The following is a 21,692-nucleotide window of genomic DNA, read 5'->3' on the forward strand; positions in this document are numbered from 1 at the left end:
GAACTCTGCTAAGTTCTAAAAATAGTACCCCCTCACAGACTTACTGTGAAAGTTAAATGATTTGCTAAAGTGCCGGTACACAGTACATTGTAATTTACTAATGTTAGTATTCTCTTTTTGTTGTTGTTGACGTATAGTTGACATACAATGTTTTATTAATTTCAGGTATATAACAGTGAATTGACAATTCTGTATATTACACTATGCTCACCATAAGTGTAGTTACCATCAGTCACCATGCAACGTTATTACAATATTATTGACTGTATTACCTATGCTATACTTTTCATCCCTGTGACTTATTTATCTTGTAACTAGAAGTCTGTACTTCTTAATTCTCTTCACCTGTATCACCCACTCCCTCAATTCCCTCTACTCTGGCAGCCAACAGTTTGTTCTTTGTATTTATACTGTTTTATGTTTGTTCATTTGGTTTTTTAGGGTTCCACATACAAGTAAAGTATGGGATTTATCTTTCTCTCTCTGACTGACTTCATTGAGGCTAATACCTCTAGGCCCATGTTGTCACAAATGGCAAGATCTCATTCGTTTTTCAACTAATATTCCACTGTATATATGTATATACCACATCTTCAGTTTCTGTCATCAGTGTCTTAATAGTTTTCAGGTACAGGTTTTTCACCTCCTCGGTTAAATTTATTCCTAGTATTTTTTTCTTTTTGGTATAACTATAAATGGGATCATTTTCCTAATTTCTCTTTCCGTTACTTTTTTATTAGTGTATAGAAGTGCAACAGATTTCTGTATATTAATTTTATATCCTGCAACTTTACTGAATTCACTAATTGGTTCTGATAGTTTTTAGGTGGAATCTTTAGGGTTTTTTATATGTATACTATTATGTCATCTGATAATAATGACAGTTAGACTTCTTTCTTACGAATTTGAATCAGTTTGAGTGCCTTTTATTTCTTTTTCTCATCAGATTGCTATAGCTAGGACTTTCAGTACTATGTTGAATAAAAACAGTAAGGACAGACATCATTGTCTTATTCTTGACCCTAGAGGGAAAGCTTTCAGTTTTTAACCATTGAGTATGATGTTAGCTGTGGGTTTGTCATATATGGCCTTCGCTATGTTGAGGTATGTTCCCTCCAAACCCATTTTGTTGAGTAATGTTAGTATTCTTCACTCCCTTTATTATTCTTTCTTTCTTTCCACACAAATGTAATTTAAGGTTTTCCATGTTTCTGCTACTATCATAGACATGGAGAGAGAGTACAGTAATAAGTAAAACATCATCTTTGCCATTGAGGAGCTCTGTTTTGTGGGGTAGATAAACCTTGGTTTGAATCTAGGCTCTGCCAGTTTTGAGCAAGAAACTTCATGTTTCTTACGTGTGGGATAGGAGTAATAACTACTAACAAGATTGTTCCTGAAGATAGGAGATAAAGCTCAGCATAGTGTCTGCAACATAAAAGGCATTCAGTAAATTATAGCTCTTATTGTTCTACTTCTTCGTACCTTTGTGCTTTTGCATCTACCTGCCTACCTGCCTACCGTTGCTCAAACCTGGGAGAACTCCTAAATGTTTTTCAAGATCCACCTCAAATTTTCACTCCTCTCTGAATTTACCTTCTCAGTTCCAGCATTCGTCTTTCCACTGTGCTACCGTTTTTACTTCTGTTATATTTCCTTTCACATGGCTTATGTCATTGGTCTTTCACCCTGAAATGTATCTTTTCTAGGCATGTGTGGAATGTATCTCATAGCATGTTTGGTACTAAACAAATAGAAAGGGCTCAGTAAGGATATAAAAGAATGAATATTTTAGTTATTTTTGATGAGCCTTTCTGCAGTAATTGTGTCTGTGCTGATTATTTCCTAGGTATACCAAGGAGTGAAGAAAGATGGTTTTTTACAACCTCATTTTTTGGCTGAACAGGATATAGTTATCATTACCTACGATGTCCTTCGTTCAGAACTAAACTATGTAGATATCCCACACAGCAATAGTGAGGATGGGCGTCGCTTACGGAACCAGAAGCGCTATATGGCCATTCCCAGCCCCCTAGTAGCTGTGGAGTGGTGGAGGATCTGCCTTGATGAAGCCCAGATGGTTGAATGTCCTGCTGTAAAGGTGAGAATTTTTGCAAAATCTTTTGAGCACTGGGGAAGAAAAAAGAGGAAAGAGATTGGGGAAGCTGTCCATAAAAAATTTAGTAATTTAAGTGAAATTGACCCACAGTATTGATATTGGTCAAAAGTTGGCTGTTAAACTCACGACATTTGTTTTTTTCTTGTGCCGTGAACTACATAACCCTTAGGAATTATTTTGGTACTATGTGAATTATTACTCTATATGCAATGGCTGTGTGTATTTGAATAAGATGGAAGTTTATGTGTGGTGCAGAGGAAAGTAAACTCTGTTTAGGGACTTTTATCAGCATTTCTGCTAAGTGGAAAGCTCATCATTGTAGGCTCTGATAGCTTTGGGCCAAAGTTAACTTCGGCAGTTTTTTATCAGAGAGACCATATCATAACAGACCATGCTACTTTAAAGGGAGTATTGATTCAGCCTTTGTTCGTCATATATCTTTATTCCATCTTTGGCCAGTTTGTAACCTGAACTCAATTTATGAATCTCATCTGTTAGTACATTGTTCACATCTGAAGGATGGGGTGGCTTAGGGTATGTGTCATGTAGATTGTAGATTTTCATTCTACACGAACTTGAACTACCCTTCCTCTTTTGGGGAGGGCACATGGCAGCCTGCTACTAACAAGAGCCACTGTGCTAGAAGATGACCCATTGAGTTTGATGTTCAAATTTGAGTGTGATAACTATTGAATAAGAGCGAATGTGTCTGACCTGAGCATAGCTTGTCATGGGCTGTTCTCAGGAGTAAACATATTCCTGATTTTTCCTTTTTTTTCTTTTCTTTTTTATTTCATATTTCTCTTTCATTAGGCTGCAGAAATGGCTCAGCGCTTGAGTGGGATTAATCGCTGGTGCATCAGTGGTACTCCAGTGCAGAGAGGACTGGAGGGTAATGTGTGCTTTCCTCACATTTTGCGTGTATTTGAAAAGCTTGCTTTTCTGAAGAACAAGTATGTTTTACCTTTGTTGAAATCCTTACTTAAGTGATTGTACAATATATTTGTATTTCACTCCTAGTGGTTTCAAGCATTTGTCTATTTAAATGGAATTAGGTGGTTTTTGTTTTTATTTATGAGGAGAGATACACAGTGAGTAGTCCCATAGTCCTAATTCGAACAGTCATTGTGCCCTCCTCAGCAGTGGAGATGCAGGTCTCAGTTGAACTCAGAGTTCCAAAGCGGTAGGTAGAAAACAGAGAAAACCTAACAAGAAAGAAAGAGAGGAGAGGGAAAAGGAATTAATTTCAATTGGCTGTATCCATAAAAATAAAGATCATAATTTTCATTGGCTGATCCATAAGTAGTGGGATCACAATTTTATTAATTATAAAAGTTATGGGGCGCCTGGGTGGCTCGGTCATTGGGTGTCTGCCTTCGGCTCAGGTCATGATCCCGGGGTCCTGGGATCGAGCCCTGCGTCGGGCTCCCTGCTCCGCAGGAAGCTTGCTTCTCCCTCTCCCACTCCCCCTGCTTGTGTTCCCTCTCTCGCTGTGTCTGTCAAATAAATAAATAAAATCTTTAAAAAAAATTATAGAAGTTATAAAGTATCCATAGCTTTATAATATCACTCCTTATGCTTACACCATCATTCCTTCAACTATTCCTCTTGGACGTTTACATTGTGTTGAGTTCTCCCCACCCCCCCCACACATTATAACTCATGCTTCTACATTCATCTCACTCATATAACTTATTTTTCTAAAGAGCAGACACTGCATTTTTACAAATTTTATTCAAGTTGTGAATATTTAAAAGTAAAAGTTTTATTAAATGTTTTACATAATAAATTTTCAGAAAAGCTGTCATTAAAATGTAATTATAAAACATAGATATTCTTGAAGTCCTGAACAAATGTTCATCCTTAAAACTTGTCTTTCTTTAAAAAAAATCTTTCTGAAAATTCAGGTTTTTGTACATTGTTTTCAGAATATCAATGTTCATTACCATGATCTGAAAAACAATTATTTTTTGATGATTATTTTTAGGGGCAAAATGTTTTCTAGGAAGATTTTAAGTATGTATTTAAATATTTGTATAATTTTAGTAAATTACATTAAGATATCTATTTATACGATAGTATCAAGCTAATTAATAAAAGGCCAAATTTAGTGGTCTGCTATTACATTTGGAAATTGGCCGAATTATAGATGTTTAGTTGTTAATAAGATCTCATTAGACTCAAACATTAGCTGAGAGGGCATAGAAGAAAAAGAAAATGACTATCAGAGTTACGCTTTTCTAATTTTAACATTGAAAGAATATGAGCAGTAATTCCTCAGTTTCCTGGGTAGGTTATTTTGGATATGTAAGGTGTTGGCAGGTGTTTAAGCACTTATCACCATTTAACAAATTCTTGAATATTTTTTTTAATTCCAGTATAATTATCATCTAGTGTTATATTAGTTTTAGGTGTACAGTATAGTGATTCAGCAATTATATATGTATACATTACTCAGTGTTCATCACAGTAAGGGTACTCTTAATCCCCTTCACCATTTCACCCGTACCCCCACCCACCTCCCCTCTGGTAACCATCAGTTTGTTCTCCATATTTAAGAGTCTGTTTTGTTGTTTGTCTTTTTTTTTAATTTGTTCATTTTTCGTTGTTTTGTTTCCTAAATTCCACATATGAGTGAAATCCTATAGTATTTATCTTTTTCTGACTGACTTATTTCACTTAGCATTATATACGCTCTAGGTCCATTCATGTTGTTGAATATGGCAAGATTTCATTCCCTTTCTTATGACTTAATAATATTCCATTTTGTATATATACACCTATATACACACCACATCTTCTTTATCCATTCACCTGTCAATGGACAGGCTGTTGTAAATAGTGCTGCAATAAATATAGGGATACATATGTCTTTTTGAATTAGTGTTTTTGTTTTCTTTGGGTAATTACCCAGTAGTGGAATTAGTGGATCATACGATAATTCTATTTTTCATTTTTTTTTTGAGGAACTTCCATACTGTTTTCCACAATGGCTGCACCAGTTTGCATTCCCAACAACAGTACACAAGATTTTCTTTATCTCTGTATCCTTGCCAACATTGGTTGTTTCCTGTGTTTTTGATTTTAGCCATTCTGACAGGTGTGAGGTGGTATCTCATTGTGGTTTTGATTTGCATTTCCCTGATGATAAGTGATGTTGAGCATCTTTTCATGTGTCTGTTTGCCATCTGTATGTCTTCTTTGGAGAAATGTCTGTATAGCTTTATCTTTTTTTTTAAAGATTTTATTTATTTATTCATGAGAGACAGAGAGAGAGAGAGGCAGAGGGAGAAGCAGGCTCCAAAGGAGCAGGGAGCCTGATGCGGGTCTCGATCCCAGGACCCTGGGATCATGACCTGAGCTGAAGCTAGACACTTAACCTTCTGAGCCACCCAGGCACCCTGTATAGCTTTATTGAGGTATAAATGACATATAATAAAACTGTAAATATTTAAAATATAAAATTTATAAACTTTTGACATACATATATACCCATGAATCTATTTACACAGTTATGATGATCAGCCCCAGAAGTTTCCTCAAGCCCAAGTTACTTGAAAAAGAGCTTTTCTAAACTTTCTGGAAGTATAGTTTCTTTCCTCTTTGCTTCCATAATTCTCTGATGTCTTTATGGTTCTTCATTGTATCTCTTCTTTTTATAGTTGTTGTGGTAGAAATCTTAGCCTGCCAGGACTTGCTATGTTATAGTTGGAAGTGGAAATCTCATTTGTTTTCTTTTGATGTTAGAACAGGGTTTCTCAACCTTGGCCCCACTGACATTTGGGGTTGGATAGTTTTTTTGTTGGGACCTGTCCTATGCATCTTAGGATATTTAGCTTCCACCCACTAGATGGCAGTAACACTCCTGAAATTGTGACACCTACAAATGTTTTTTAGACATTGCCAAATATCCCCTCAGGGGCAAAATTGTACCGCTCCACAACAACCAGGTTGACCACATATTGAGTTGTATGTCCATAAAGAAATTACATAAACATTCACATTTTTATTTTCCCTAATTTGTAAAGTAAGATGTTTTAAGATTAATTATAATAAAGTATACAAAGCATTTAGCACAGTACCTGCCAGGTATTAAATATTCAATGAATGGTAGCTGCTTTTGTTCTTCTTATTATCCACTTATATATTCATGTATTCATTTTAGCTTCTTTGGAAGTGTTGACTCTAAATTACTTAAGTACTTTGTGGTGCATTTATTGGTTCTTTTATTCTTTGTGAAGTATAATAGCAAAAAATAGACAAGGTCCCTGACCTTCTTGAGCTTACAGCTTAAAGGGGAAGATATATTTATTAAGTATTTATTAAGTACTTAGACAAATACAAGATTGTGGTCAAGATTGTGGTCAAGATGACTTTAATGTATGAAATAAATATAAAATTCAAACTATAATAGGTTTCGGAAAAGATGTCTGGTTCTGTAATATCACCTAATAGGGGTACAGAAGGAAGTGATGGCTGAGCCAGGATCTGAAATATTAATATGAGCTAGGTAAAGAGGGATTCTTAACAAAGAATTCTCTGTTGTTAAGGGAGTAAAATATAAAGATGATCAGGCAGGAGGAGAACAGACAATAGGGTAGAGAGAATTCTTAACAAAGAATTTTCTGTTTTTAAGGGAGTGAAATGTAGATGATCAGGCAGGAGGAGAACAGAAGGAAATCAGTGTGGCTATAATACAAAGAGCTAGGGAAAACACTGTAGGTTGAGAGACTGAATAGATGGATGTAGACCAGACTATGGAGCATTCTGTAGGCCATGATAAAGATTTTTATTTTCTTACGAATAGTAGGAGCTATTGAAAGGATTTAAACAGAGTGGTTGGGAGTCATCTCAGTTGGCTACAGTTAAGTGATCTAGATAAGTGGTGCTTGCACTGTGGATTTGAAATAGGACTGTCCTGAAGAAATGGAAAAAAGCGGGTAAGAAAAAAATTAATAAGGCTTAACAGTGATCGGGAGATGCTAAGACTTCTGACTTGCATCCGTGGACAGTGACAGTATTTACCAATGAATAGCACTAGAAGAGAAGCATGTTTGGGCAAAGAGATTATGAATTTGATTTTGGCAAGTTGAGCTTGAGGCACCTTTGGGACCTCAAAGAAGAGGTAGCACATAGGCAGCTGGATTGATTTGAACAGAAATATGTATATAATATATCCATCGATATCTGCATATAGGCAGTATGTCTTTCAGATGTTAACTTACTCTCAGAAGTCATCAAAGTAACTTAATTCAACCTAAATATTTGTTGGGTGTATTCAGAATAAATGCATGGCCTTTTTGTAAAAACAATTTTCATGGTTTCTAAAGAGAATACAGCCCAATGTGAACATGTTTTAACAATATAGAAAAATATAAAGAAAATATAGATTACTCAACCATAATCTTCATTTGAAGATAGAACCACTATTCCATTCTTTTCTATATAAATCTATATATATTCTCAAAACACATCATTTTATATTCTTTTTTTTTCATTGTATCCTAAGGCAGTTTTCCATGTTTTAAAAATTCATCATAAATATGAAAACTGTGTAGGGTATAATGTTAAGTGAGTAGAAAATGGCATATAAAATTGTGCCCAATCATGAAATATATAAGAAGTACCGTGCAGTAAATCTAACAAACATAAGACCTGCTGGATCAGAAAAAGAAAGCTTTTGTGTTATGGAGAATACTACATAATTTATTTTATCATTCCTTTATTTGAGTCATTTTTCTTCTGTTTATTGTTGCTATGAATATCACCATGTGGCTTAATCTTGTCTCTATTTTTTACTGTTTTAGTCTTATTTCCCCAAAGTAGAATAATTAGACCAAAAAGTGTAGTGAATATTGGGTCAGTGAATGTTCTTCATATCACCTATGTCATTCAAACTTATTTTAAAATCCAGCAAGTCTCGCATCCAGTAGTTTCAGTGTCTGACTCTTCTTATGTATCTCTTGATCAGGCTTACACAAGTGAGTCATTTTCTAGTTCCCACTTCTGATGGAAATTCCAGACTTTTGAATTAAGTAGGTTTGTGTAATGGTTTCACATTTTAGCTCCTAGCACAAAATCTAGAGGAAAATAAATACCCAACAAATGTAAGTCAAAGTGGAATTAACTTTCAGATGCAAGAGTCTATACAATCTGCATTTTAATTCATGGAAAATACTGTGTACTGTATAATGTCTGTTAAAGTGGCTATTCAAAATAATGAGGAAATATAGAAACAATTTTCAATGTGCTTTTTTCTTGTTTTCTTCTCAGATCTTTTTGGGTTGGTGGTCTTTCTTGGTATTGAACCTTACTGTGTCAAACACTGGTGGGTTCGACTTCTTTATCGCCCTTACTGCAAGAAGAATCCTCAGCTCCTCTACAGCTTTATTGCCAAGATACTATGGAGATCTGCAAAGAAAGATGTGATTGACCAAGTCAGTAGGATTAAGTTTTTACTGATTAAGGACATTATAAGAGGAGAGAAGCAAGAGTTGGGATGGAAAGTTAAATTTTCAGGTGAAATCATTTTTTTCTTGTCTCTACAGATCCAGATACCCCCTCAGACAGAAGAAATCCACTGGCTTCACTTTTCTCCAGTGGAAAGACATTTCTATCACCGTCAGCATGAAGTGTGCTGCCAGGATGCTGTAGTAAAACTCAGGAAGATTTCTGACTGGGCGCTGAAGCTCAGCAGCCTGGACAGAAGGACTGTTACCTCCATCCTGTATCCATTGCTGAGGCTCAGGCAGGCCTGCTGCCACCCACAGGCCGTTCGTGGGGAATTCTTGCCACTCCAGAAAAGGTTTTATTATCAGTTTCCTTATACTGCAATTGATAATATAGTAGTGATAGTGTTTAAGCTGTTAGCCCACAGTTTCATTCAGAGTGTTAAAACAGAGTTGTCAGTTATTTTTAGTAATGTGGTTTTTCTTTGGTATGGGGCCCCATTTATGAAAAAGAGTCACATTATCAAAATTATTTTCATGGTTTTGGACATTTAAAGTAAGGACTATTTTGGGCTTTCGTTTTGTTCTGGGTTTTTTTGCTACACTTCAGGCTTTTGTTCTTACTATATTTTTTGGTTCCCACATCAGGGAATTAGATTACCATTACATATTTTCTTTGTAATTGTGCTAAGTCTGTCTGTTTGATTATTTCATCCTAATATATTAAGGTATTTATGTCCACAGTAGTCTCTTATCCCAGAAAGTTTTCATTCATCAGACTGTGACTCAGCAACTTGCCTTTTTCTTTTTTTTTTTAAGCACCTGGTGTTAAAAAGATGAGGTGTTATTAAAAAATATGAAGAGGAATTATATTTTTGTCTTTGCCCTTACACAGTTTGTGGACAAATAAAGGAGATGACAGAGATTATAAATTTCTCTAATGTAAGGCAAACAAACATATTTCATAAGAGGTACATATAAATGGCTATAGACAGTTAGAATGTGGAAATAATTTCTATATAAATGATTCATGTTAGCCTTTTGGTAGAAATGGCATTTGATCTGAGCCTTGAAGAATTGTCTTTTTTTTTTTTTTTAACAGATAAAAAGAAATTAAGGCTCATGGAGATTAATTAAATTATAGTGCTAGGGATTCAGACTTAATCTTACCTTCTGAAACCCGTACTGTTTCAAATATATCATGTTGTACTTTGTATTTTAGGAAGATTTTTCTAGTTCCCTTCTCTATTGAGATAAACTGGGAAAAAGGAAAGAATGATGGGATCAGATAGAAGAATGCTTGCTAAAATAGTAAGAGGTAATTGAATTAAAAGTGATAGTGCTAAAAATGAAGGTGAAGAGAAAGATCCTGAAGATTCACAAAGACTCTATAAGGGTACTCTTGATATTATGTGATGAAATACTCTCACCCATAGGATTTTCTTTTCAGTTCTGAACAATCTGCCTTTTCTTTTAGCACCATGACAATGGAAGAGCTGCTGACATCTCTGCAGAAGAAATGTGGAACTGAATGTGAAGAAGCACATCGGCAATTAGTTTGTGCTCTCAATGGCTTAGCAGGCATCCACATCATTAAAGGTAGAAGGTGATTGCTTTGTTATCTCTGAATCTTCTAAATATTTAATGAGACAGATTAGTTATAGTAGAAATCAAAATCCCCTGAAGAGAGACATACTCACACACTATTGATCTTCATTTAGATAGGTTTAACCATATGGAGAGCACTTATGCTGAACATTTGAAAAACCCTTCAAAGTTTACATATGCTTTCACCAAACACTTCCACTTTAGAAGTTTGTTGCTGTTGTTTAGGGAAGGTAGGTTTTGAACAAAAATTTGGCAATAAATTATTAACCTTAGTCTATAGTAGTGAACAACTGAAAACAAGCAAAATATCTAGGAATAGAAGAATGGTTACATTTTGACACATTTAGGGGATCTTAGTCATCAATTTACAAAATAATATTGTTTGTAAATTCATTCTTTCAATACATATTAGAGTGTCTGCTCTGCACCAGTTGTGATCTCAGTACTAAAGTACAGTAAAGCTGAGTAAGGTCTTTGATCTCGTGGACTTTAAATTCTTAACAAGGAGAGATAGACAAATAGACAATGTGTATGGTTACAGTTATACTGTTACACATCATGCTCAAAATTTAAGCATGTTAAAAGGGAATCTTATATTTCATGGAAAAATGTTTAATTGGTCTTTCTTATCTCTCAGGGGTTACCATTTTTTATTACCTAATGTCCAGTGTCTGACAGTCTATTGTTTCATATATTTTGTATATTATTTTACTTGTTTCAGAAAGGAGGGCAAATTCATATTCCCTGTTATTTTGTCATGGCCAAAAGCAGAAGTTATTTAACTAGCTCTTTTAATGAGCACCATTTAGTAAACCCCTTTCCATATAAATATGAGAATCATCAGGCTGTATTTTGTAGGTTCGAGAGTAAAATCTAAACATGTTAAGTAGAGACATTGAAACATAAATTTAGACTTCTAAAGATGCAAATTTCAGTTTGATATGGAAAATACACTTAATAAATAGATTAGACACCGTAGAAAAAAATCATTAAAATTAAAGAATAAAGTAGCAATAGAAGCCATTCATCATGAAAAACAAAGAGAATAAAGACTGAAAAATTTGAAAAGAGCATCAGTGAGATTGTAGATAACTTCAAGTAGTATAATATAAATGTACTGAAGTCTGTGAAGAAGAAAAATATATGAAGAAATACAAAGTTATATTACGAAAGTGTATATTATATACAAAGTTTAACATGAAAATGTAAAGTATAGAACAGTAATAGCACAATATCTTGGAGAATACGTGGATATATATAATGTAAAGTTTTTATACTATATGTATGAAGTGGCATAATATCATGACAGTAGACTGACAAATCAGTAGACTGCTATATCCCCTAAAACACCTACTGAAAACACAACAAAAAGTTAGAGGTAATAATCTAAAAGATGAGATAAAAAGTAATAATGAAAAATTCTTAATCTAAAAAAAGAAAAAAGTGAAACAAAGAACAGATGAGACAAATATAAAACAAACAGCAAGATAATAGATTTAAACCCAAGCATATCAGTGGTCACATTAAATGCAATGGTCTAAATGCCCCTTTAGGCAGAGATTTTCGAAACGGATTTTAAGAAAAGTAATATCTGATAATACACTATCTACAAGAAACCCTCTTTTTATTTAAAGATGCAAATGTAAAAGGATAAAAAAGGATATGCCCTATTAACACTAATCAAAAGAAAGCTGGAGTGACTGTATTACCACCAGGCAAGAATATTACCAAGGATAGAGTGTTATTCCATCACGGGAAAATAATCCTAAATGTTTATGCACCTAAAACCAAGGCTTCAAAATAAAACACAAACTGATAGAACTACAATGAGAAATAGGCAAATCTACAATTATAGTCAGAGATTTCAACATCCCTCTTCCAATTATTGACAGAACAAGAAGACAGAAAATAGAAACATGGAAAACTCAACACTAACAACCAATTGACATAGTCAATAGTTATAGGACACTTTACCCCACCAAAGAATACACATTCTTTTCAAGTGCACATGGAATGTTTACCAAGACAGAGCATGTTCTGGGCTGTAAAACAATTCAGTAAATTTAAAAGGATGCAAGTCTTAAAAAGTACATTCTCTGACTACAATGGAATTAAATTAGATGTCAAACAAAGATAACTGCAAAGTCCCCAAATATTTTGAAACTAAAATAATTCTAAGTAATCTTTGGGTTAAAGAATAAATCAGAAGGGAAACTGGCAAGTATTTTGAAGTGAATTAAAATGAAAACAACATTAAGAGTTGTAGAGTCTTGATCAGTAATTAAAGGGAAACTGATAGGGCGCCTGGGTGGCTCAGTTGGTTAAGCGACTGCCTTCGGCTCAGGTCATGATCCTGGAGTCCTGGGATCGAGTCCCACATCGGGCTCCCTGCTCAGCGGGGAGTCTGCTTCTCCCTCTGACCCTCCCCCCTCTCATGCTCTCTCTATCTCATTCTCTCTCTCAAATAAATAAATAAAAAATCTTTAAAAAAAAAAAAAATAAAGGGAAACTGATAGGACTGAACACCAACTTAGAAAAAAGTTACAAATCATTGACATCAGCTGATACCTTAAGAAACTGAAAAAAGAAAGCAAATGAAATACCAAGTCAGTAAAAGACAGAAAATAATAAAGATAAATGCAGAAATCAATTAAAAAGAAAGCTAAACCAGTAGAGAGAAACAATGAAATCAAAAGCTGATTCTTTGAGATGAAAAGAAAGTTATAAACCTCTAGTCAAACTGCTTAGGGAAAAAGAAAAGACACAGATTACTATTATCAGGAATCAATAATGAACAGAGCTGTAATCATCAGGACAGTATGGTACTGGCACAAAAACAGACACATAGATTAATGGAACAGAATAGAGAGCCCACAAATGGACCCTCAACTTTATGGTCAACTCATCTTCGACAAAGCAGGAAAGAATGTCCAACGGAAAAAAGACAGTCTCTTCAACAAATGGTGTTGGGAAGATTGGACAGCCACATGCAGAAGAATGAAACTGGACCATTTCCTTACATCACACACAAAAATAGACTCAAAATGGTTGAAAGACCTAAATGTGAGATAGGAGTCCATCAAAATCCTAAAGGAGAACACAGGCAGCAACCTCTTCGACCTCAGCCGCAGCAGCTTCTTCTTAGAAACATCGCCAAAGGCAAGGGAAGCAAGGGCAAAAATGAACTGTTGGGACTTCATCAAGATAAAAAGCTTTTGCACAGCAAAAGAAACAGTCAACAAAACCAAAACACAACTGACAGAATGGGAGAAGATATTTGCAAATGACATATCAGATAAAGGGCTAGTATCCAAAATCTATAAAGAACTTATTAAACCCAACACCCAAAGAACAAATAATCCAATCAAGAAATGGGCGGAAGACATGAACAGACATTTTTCCAAAGAAGACATCCAAATGGCCAACAGACACATGAAAAAGTGCTCAGGATCGCTCGGCATCAGGGAAATCCAAATCAAAACCTCAATGAGATACCATCATAAAAAATGTATAGCTAATGCTATACTTAATGGTTGAAAACTGAATGTTTTCTAAGATCATCAACAATGAAGATTCTCTTCACCTGAATTCTCTCCAGTGCTGTTAAGACAATTAAAAGAAATAAAAGTTACCAGTTTGAATAGGAAGAAAAGTAAAAGTGTCTTTATTTGCTGCAATATGATTGTCCATGTAGGAAAACAACTAAAACTAATAAGTGAGTTCTGAAAAGTTGCATTATACAAGAAGAGTATATAAAAATTTATTTTATTCTTAAATGTTAGAAATGAATGATTAGAAATTATGACAATACCGTTCATAGTAGTATCAAAAAAATAGGAAGTACTTAAGCATCAACTTGAAAAGAGATGTGTAAGATGTTTACAAAACTCACAGAAACATTGAAAATTACAAACGTGGCTGAAATTAAAGAACACCTACTTATACCATGTTCATGGATCAGAAAACTCGTTATTAATATGTTGATTCGTCCTAAATTAATGTATAGTCAATGCAATCAAAATTTTCCAGTCAGAATTTCAGCAGGCTATTTTATAGCAGTTGACAAGCTGATTCTGAAATTCACCTAGAATAGCCAGAACAACTTTGGAAAAGAATAGAACAATTGGAAGATATACACTACCTGAATCAAGACTTATTCTAAAGCAACAATAATCAAGACAGTGTGACATAGGCATAAAGATAGGCAAGTAGACAATGGACCAGAATAGAGTCCAGAAAGAGTCCCACTTACTTATTTATGTTCATTTGATTTTTCAGCAAAATGCAAAAGTATTTCAGTGGAGAAAAGTTAGTATTTTCAGTAAATGGTGCTGGAACAATTAGATATCCATATTCAAAAAATAAAACTTCAACATTGCACCATATAAAAAATTCATAATATAGAGGATATTAAACTGAAATTAAAACCTAAAACTATAAAACTTACAGAAAAACACAAAGGATAAAAAAAATTTTTGATTTGGGATAGGTAAAGATTTAGAGATGACACCAGAAGCACAGTCCATAAAAAAATTGATACATTTGACTTCATCAAAATTAATAACCTCTACTTCTCAAAAGGCATTCTTTTTTTTTTTTTTAAGATTTTTATTTATTTATTGAGAGAGAGAGAATGATAGAGAGAGAGCATGAGAGGGAGGAGGGTCAGAGGGAGAAGCAGACTCCCTGCTGAGCAGGGAGGCTGATGCGGGACTCGATCCTAGGACTCCAGGATCATGACTTGAGCCGAAGGCAGTCGCTTAACCAACTGAGCCACCCAGGCACCCCTCTCAACAGGCATTCTTAAGAAAATAAAAAGATAAGGCATTGAATAGAGAAAGTATTTGCAAGTCATATCTCTGAAAAAGGATTTGTATTCAGAATATGAAAAGAACTATTAAAAACCAGTAATAGGAAAACAATGCAAGGAAAATAGGCAAAATGTTTGGACAGAGTTCAATCAATATACAGAGATGCCAAAAAGCATATGAAAAGATAGATATTCATCATCGTTAGTCATTAAGTATATGCACATTCAAACCACATCCCTATATGCCTTTATTGAATGGCTTAAATTAAACAGATTAAATGTTGGCAAGGATGTAGAAACAACTGGAATTCTCATTCATACACTGATATTGAGAGTATAAAATTATACAGCCATCTTTCTCTTACTTCAATTACTCATTAGCTTCATTTCCATGACCTCAGCTTACTTTTATAATAAACTTGCAATGAGCTCAGTGCCTCTATCTCTATTTTAGAATTATTCTTTGCAGAAATTTATTCTAATTTTTTATGATAACTTTCTGGCTATCTGAATTAAACTGTTATTTTTTTGCAACTTTAATGAATCATTGAATACTCTCTTGAACAGAGTCTATTGTTACTTATCTATTACTGCATTTGTGATATAATAAGATTGCATAGTTTTATAGCTTTTATACCATAATGACTTTTAGGAGCTTTCTTGTAAGTAATGAGGGAATTACTGATGTAAATGTGCCTTTTTATAAAATCTACCTTTAAAACCTTCTTTAATAGCTTTGGTTTAGATAATTTGATTTTAGTCTCTTCAAAACTTCAAAACTACTTAGAACATAATTCTTAAAATCATTTAAGTATTTCATAATGATGAAGTAATGTACAGTTTTAAGCACTTTTATAACTTAGTATATACAAATGCTTCTTTATTTCTACATTCCTTACAAAATTTGTGTGTTTAACTCTTCATTATATTGTTAGAACTAGAAAGGCATTTTGTGATAAATTCCAATTCTTCTGACCTTCCCACAAAGCTTATTAATCCATTCTATTTGGGTACACAGTCATGGAGAGAATTTACCATTTTTCTTGTAATTTACCTAATAAGACCTTAAAGAAATTAGTTGCCCAGAGAAATTTGTGGTTTTGTCTGATACAAGGCAATGTTCTAACCCTCTTGGAACTGAGTGGTATGTCTAGTTATGAGCTTTTCAGCATAACAGAACCAGAACTAGAAAGTGTCTCTTGTCCTGAACACTTGCCTAGAGTTTGGAAGGCTCACAGAAGCTGAGTAGAAGTAGCTCTAGACAAGAACTGAAAAAGATGGGCTTCTTATTTGCTGTAGTTGTAGCCCTCTGAACTTGTGTATATTGTTGAAGGTTTATGAATCTGTTTCTTTATCAATAAAATATAGATAATACCACTCGCTTTGCCTCCCTTGAAGTATTGTTCTTAATGTGAAGTGTGAATATACATTGAAAACTTTATAGAAACATATAAATGAAGAGTGGTGTTACTGATAATATGAAGTAACCTCAGATTCTTACCACTTTCAATCTGTTTAGAATGCAGTTTTTATTATCAATAACTAATGATAGGAGAAAAGGCATATTACATATTCCTGATAAATTGTACAAATATAAATAGCACATGCAACTTTGTGTGCAAATCTTCTCTCTAGGACATTGCCTAGGAAATACTTCATGTAGCTGGCAGTGTTTACAAATATGGATTTTCTCAAATAATTCTTAATTATCACCATCATTATCATTGCCCTCTCAGTTGCTAAGTGTGTCTGTGACTATAATATTCCCAGCATCAATCTAAAATATGAAATAATCTGTGCTTTACAATGCATAGTGAAAGACTAAATAGGGCAGCATTTTTTTTAATTGAACTATAGTTGAGACACAATGTTACATTAGTTTCAGGTGTATAATGTAGTGGTAAGACAACTCTGTGCTATGCTGTGCTCATCAGAAGTGTAGCTAGGGGCGCCTGGGTGGCTCAGTCATTAAGCATCTGCCTTCGGCTCAGGTCATGATCCCAGGGTCCTGGGATCGAGCCCCAAATCGGGCTCCCTGCTCCGCGGGAAACCTGCTTCTCCCTCTCCCTCTGCCTGTGTTCCCTCTCTCGGTGTCTCTCTCTGTCAAATAAATAAATAAAATCTTAAAAAAAAAAAAAAGTGTAGCTAGCTAGCATCTGTCACTATACTACTTTTTAATAGAAATTTAAAAAAAAAAATTAAACTTTATTTCAACTTAGAAATAATTAGGCAAAAGGTGGCAAATTATATGTCCTACTTAATAATAGTTTCTCGTAGTCCCAAATTAATTGAGTGAAATAATTGTGATTAAAATCTACAGAATACTTGAGTGTCACAGATAAGAAATATGTATGCTGCTTCTTAGAGATACATAAATAATGAATGTACTATTTCAGATTAAAAATCTCGCATCATATCTGAGAAATGATCATTTTCCTTTTTTTGATTCAGAAAGGTGTTTTTATTTTCCAAATTATTAAACATATTTATCCACTCAAGAAATGAGTGTTGACTTTGCAGACCACCGTATTGCTAGATTGTTGTACATATTAAGTTACAGCAGAAAATATTTTTTAAATTCCCTAAAATTTGTGCCATTACTTAAAGTATTTATTAAGAGAAATTCTGGAAAGGCTGGAGATTAGAAATAAATCTAAAAGAATGGATTAGAACAGGGTTAAAACACAAAATAGTTAAGATTTCCTATTCTGCCTTCTTCTTTTATTTTCTTTTATGACCAGCAAAACTGCTAACAAAGCATACAGGCAGTAAAGGTGCTTTACTTTTACTTGCTTTTCTTTACGACCATATTGACTATTAGACTGTAAAATAAATATAAGACTTTAGAAAGGACTGCAGTTCTTCCCAGCTCTGGCTTTCTATGGTTTTTCAAATCACCAGTAGTGGTTTCTTTGTTTTTTGAATCCTGTAGCTCATACTTTTTAGAACTACATTCCTCAGAAACAGAATCACTTCATGTGGCCTCCCTGAAGAAATTATCATTTTCTATAAGCATTTTGTATTACGCCTAACATTTCATGTATATATTGTTTTTCCTCGTTATTGCCCAATGATTGAGGTATTATCGCTATTTTACATAAGAAAACTGATGTTCAGGGGCACCTGGGTGGCTCAGTCATTAAGCGTCTGCCTTCGGCTCAGGTCATGATCCCAGGGTCCTGGGATCGAGCCCCACATTGGGCTCCCTGCTCAGCGGGAAGCCTGCTTCTCCCTCTCCCACTCCTGCTGCTTGTGTTCCCTCTCTTGCTGTGTGTCTCTCTGTCAAATAAATAAATAAAATCTTTAAAAAAAAAAAAAGAAAACTGACGTTCAGAAGGCTTAGTTGGTTTCTCAAGATTATAGCTAATAAATGACAGATAATTTGCCCTGGATCTTTTGATTTCAAATTAATTTAATTTTTTTTATTATACTATGTCTGCTTCTTTATCAAGTAGACATTTTAAACCTCAATATTATGCTATCTTTGGTAGGTTGAAGCTCTTCATCAAAAATTTCTAAAATGGAGTACTATATCACTTGCAGATTATCACAGTATTAAAATAAATTTCATATTTCCCATCTTTGTTCTAAAACTGGAACCCTCATTTTATTCTATGTTTTTATGACTCAAGCTTGGAGAGTAAATGAATTTCTTCCCTTGGCCTTTTTTCTAGTCTCCTTTTCAGATTTATTCCCTCCTTTTCCCTGCTATGTTGTTATGCATGGTATGAGGATTATGAAAAAGAATTATTCATCTGATCCTTTCTAAGCACTGTATACAGCACACTAGAGGGTCAGTGTGGCAGAATACCAAGCCAGGGCATAACAGGAGGTGCCTCACGGCTCTTTTCAGATAGTTTCCACTGCATTCCCACTAGGGTTCTTTGTCTTTCTGTGCAATGAAAACTTTGTTGATTGTTAAGAGAAATTCCTATCAGAAAGTCCCTTAATAAAGGATATGTCCATTCTTAATTTAATTGTAATTATAAACATAATTGTGATGGATTTACTGCTTTTAGTTTCCATTGCTTCATAGTGGTATGTTAAACATTTTTAAAAGTAACATTACATACTTAACTTGATTTAATCTCTTCCAATATAGAAATCAGATAGTAAAGATCTGACTTCTAAAAGAAATCTAAAATTAACTGCAAACTCAAGGGATTTGTTTATATTATACACAAACATATATGTATGATATATAATGCATATTCTAAGGTCCTCACTGATTATGGTTTTAAAAACATGGTATTATTTCAACTTTGTACAGTGTGTTTTCTGCACATATTTTTTGGAGAAAATTAGCTTGGAAAGTATCAAATTCAGTACTATTTATTACTTGGAAATGTTAGTGCCATCAAGTGGCAAAGAATGGGTATTTCTAAATTTGGCTTAAACTTGTAAACTTACTGAATATGCATATTTTTGTGTTTCCCAGAAGGCATGGGGTTATAGTGAATAGTTCAAATTCAGCTGCTTATATTATAGTTTAGTCATTGTATCATCTTTAAGAAGTATGGTAATTATGAAAAGAGAATTATTAAATGAATTATTCTCTATAAATGATAGCATAAATACTAATAGAATCTTTTTTAGTCTTGAAAAACTTTGTGAGAATCTTCAAAACTAAGAAAGAAGAGCTTTTTGGTGTGAAGATAATTGAGTGTTACTCCTTCATTATAATGTGATATTATTTTTGCAAAAATAATGTTCACCTTTATCAAAGTGAATAGAAATTGACTGTAAAATACTATGAATTGTGTGCTTTAGAAAACTATGTAATAGGTAACTTGTAGAACTAAATATAAAACAGTTGTATAAAAGCAAGTGTTTTGCACAAAAATGTGAATGTACTTAATGTCACTGAACTGCATACTTAAAAATGATTAGTATGGTAAATTTTATGTTAGGTGTATTTCACCACAATAAAATAAGTGTATATATTTATATATATAATCAGCTTTAACAAAAAGAAAGAATCAACACAGTTTACAAAGGTATATATATATTTCTTTCATTGTGGCTATGAACAAAATCATAAATCCACTGATATTAATAAAATTGGTTTGAAGTGAAAAAAAAGCAAGTGTGTAATGAACATGAAAAAAGCTTTCTCAGCAAACAAAAACATCTTTTTTTATTTTATGATTTTACAGCTGTTAGATTTTTATTTTAATTGTATTTGTAAATTACCAGTTTTGAGTTTTTCCCCCCGCAGCAAATATGATAGGTTCTATTATTTAAGCCACTTAATGTTTCATGTCTCCTTTTATAGAAGTGTCAGAAAACTTTTACTGAAAGAATCAGATGATAACTATTTTAGATTTTGATCCAGAAGATCTATTTTAACTACTCAGCTCTGCTGTTACAATGCAAAAGCCATCACAGACAGTACATAAACAAATGAGTGGGCTGAGTTCCAATAAAACTTTATCAATGGACCCAGAAATTTAATTTCATATAATTTTCACGTCACAAAATAATGTTCTTTTGAATTTTTTTCAACTGTTAAAAATGTAAAAACCATTCTTAGCTCATGGACCTTAGAAAAGTGCAGAGGGTCAGATATGACCCATAGGCCATAGTTTGCCAACCTATATTTTAGTTGATACTTTTTAAATTACTTTATTTGAATGAGCTGCTAGTTATGAATAATAAAAAACAGCATGAATCTCAGACTAATTGTGATTTATGTGACCAGAAATGGAAAGAAGAATCTTGAAGTTTTTGAAATGTAGTTTTTAACTGCAAACCATTTTGGCCTTTAAGAAGGATCTATTATTTATCTGAGAATTATGTGTAGGTTGATCAGTGTTTTGAGTATTTATTTTTAAATTTGTTTTTAATTTCAAACATCAAAATGACTACTAATCAGCACCCTTTAACTTCACTAAGAGAAAAATCATCTAAATTAGAAGTGTATTCAGAGTTTGTTTTTCAGTATAGTTTTAAAACCTAAGTATATCTGATTGGTGTTCAGTGCTACGGAGTTAGCAAACGGAGTCATCGGCCTTTTTACTGGCGCAGTCATATTAATATCAAGTCACATTTCTTTTCTTTAAAAGATGGTAAGGTATAATCATTGTTATATTTTTGCAGTAGACATTTTTCTATAATAGATAACTAGATCACATTGGGAGCTAAATATATGATTTTCTTATGCATTAAATACATTTTAATTCTGCAGGTGAGTATGCCTTGGCAGCAGAGCTGTACAGGGAAGTGTTGCGTTCATCTGAGGAACACAAAGGGAAACTCAAAACGGATTCACTCCAAGTAAGTAAGCACTAAACAATTTCAAGTATATAGTCTATTTATTTTTTACAAAATAATTTTTCATGATGATCTTCTGATTTAATTTTTGGAGGTCTCTTAGGAAAATCTGAATATTTGAACTATAACATTTAAGTATTGAGTCTCTTCCCTTTCTTAGCCCTGTCCAGTGGATCATATACACAAGGCGTTCTAGCTAAATGGTAAATAAGGACCACTTTTATTAATCTTATTAAGTTTAGGCTTGAGTCCTTGGTGGGACTTCTTTATCATTCACAATCTAGACCTTGGGACCCACATGTTCACATGTACCTCAGCGAGTATTGTAGGAGTGTTTGGGGGAAAGAGGAGAAAATTAAATGCAAGCCTACTTATATTCTGTATGGGGGAGGATTACAGAAGTCAGACCTTCGGTCTTAAGCAAATGTGTTTG

At 33.7% G+C, this 21,692-nt stretch overlaps 1 protein-coding gene across 7 annotated transcripts in view; it reads left to right on the forward strand.

Annotated features, from left to right (window-relative positions):
* The window catches only part of SHPRH (SNF2 histone linker PHD RING helicase), a 93,038-nt gene that overhangs the window by 20,933 nt on the left and 50,413 nt on the right, over positions 1-21,692 (forward strand). For all 7 annotated transcript variants that reach the window (XR_013441062.1, XM_036087722.2, XM_078054612.1 and 4 more), the window contains 6 exons: positions 1,850-2,101; positions 2,933-3,011; positions 8,393-8,556; positions 8,668-8,924; positions 10,046-10,167; positions 21,174-21,262. Coding sequence is in view for 6 of the 7 variants with exons in the window: in XM_036087722.2 (XP_035943615.1) it covers positions 1,850-2,101; positions 2,933-3,011; positions 8,393-8,556; positions 8,668-8,924; positions 10,046-10,167; positions 21,174-21,262 (963 nt within the window). In the remaining variant the exon portion in view is untranslated. The remainder of the gene's footprint in view (positions 1-1,849; positions 2,102-2,932; positions 3,012-8,392; positions 8,557-8,667; positions 8,925-10,045; positions 10,168-21,173; positions 21,263-21,692) is intronic.

Source organism: Halichoerus grypus, chromosome 9 (assembly GCF_964656455.1).
Source record: "Halichoerus grypus chromosome 9, mHalGry1.hap1.1, whole genome shotgun sequence".
Taxonomy (NCBI): Eukaryota; Metazoa; Chordata; class Mammalia; order Carnivora; family Phocidae; genus Halichoerus; species Halichoerus grypus.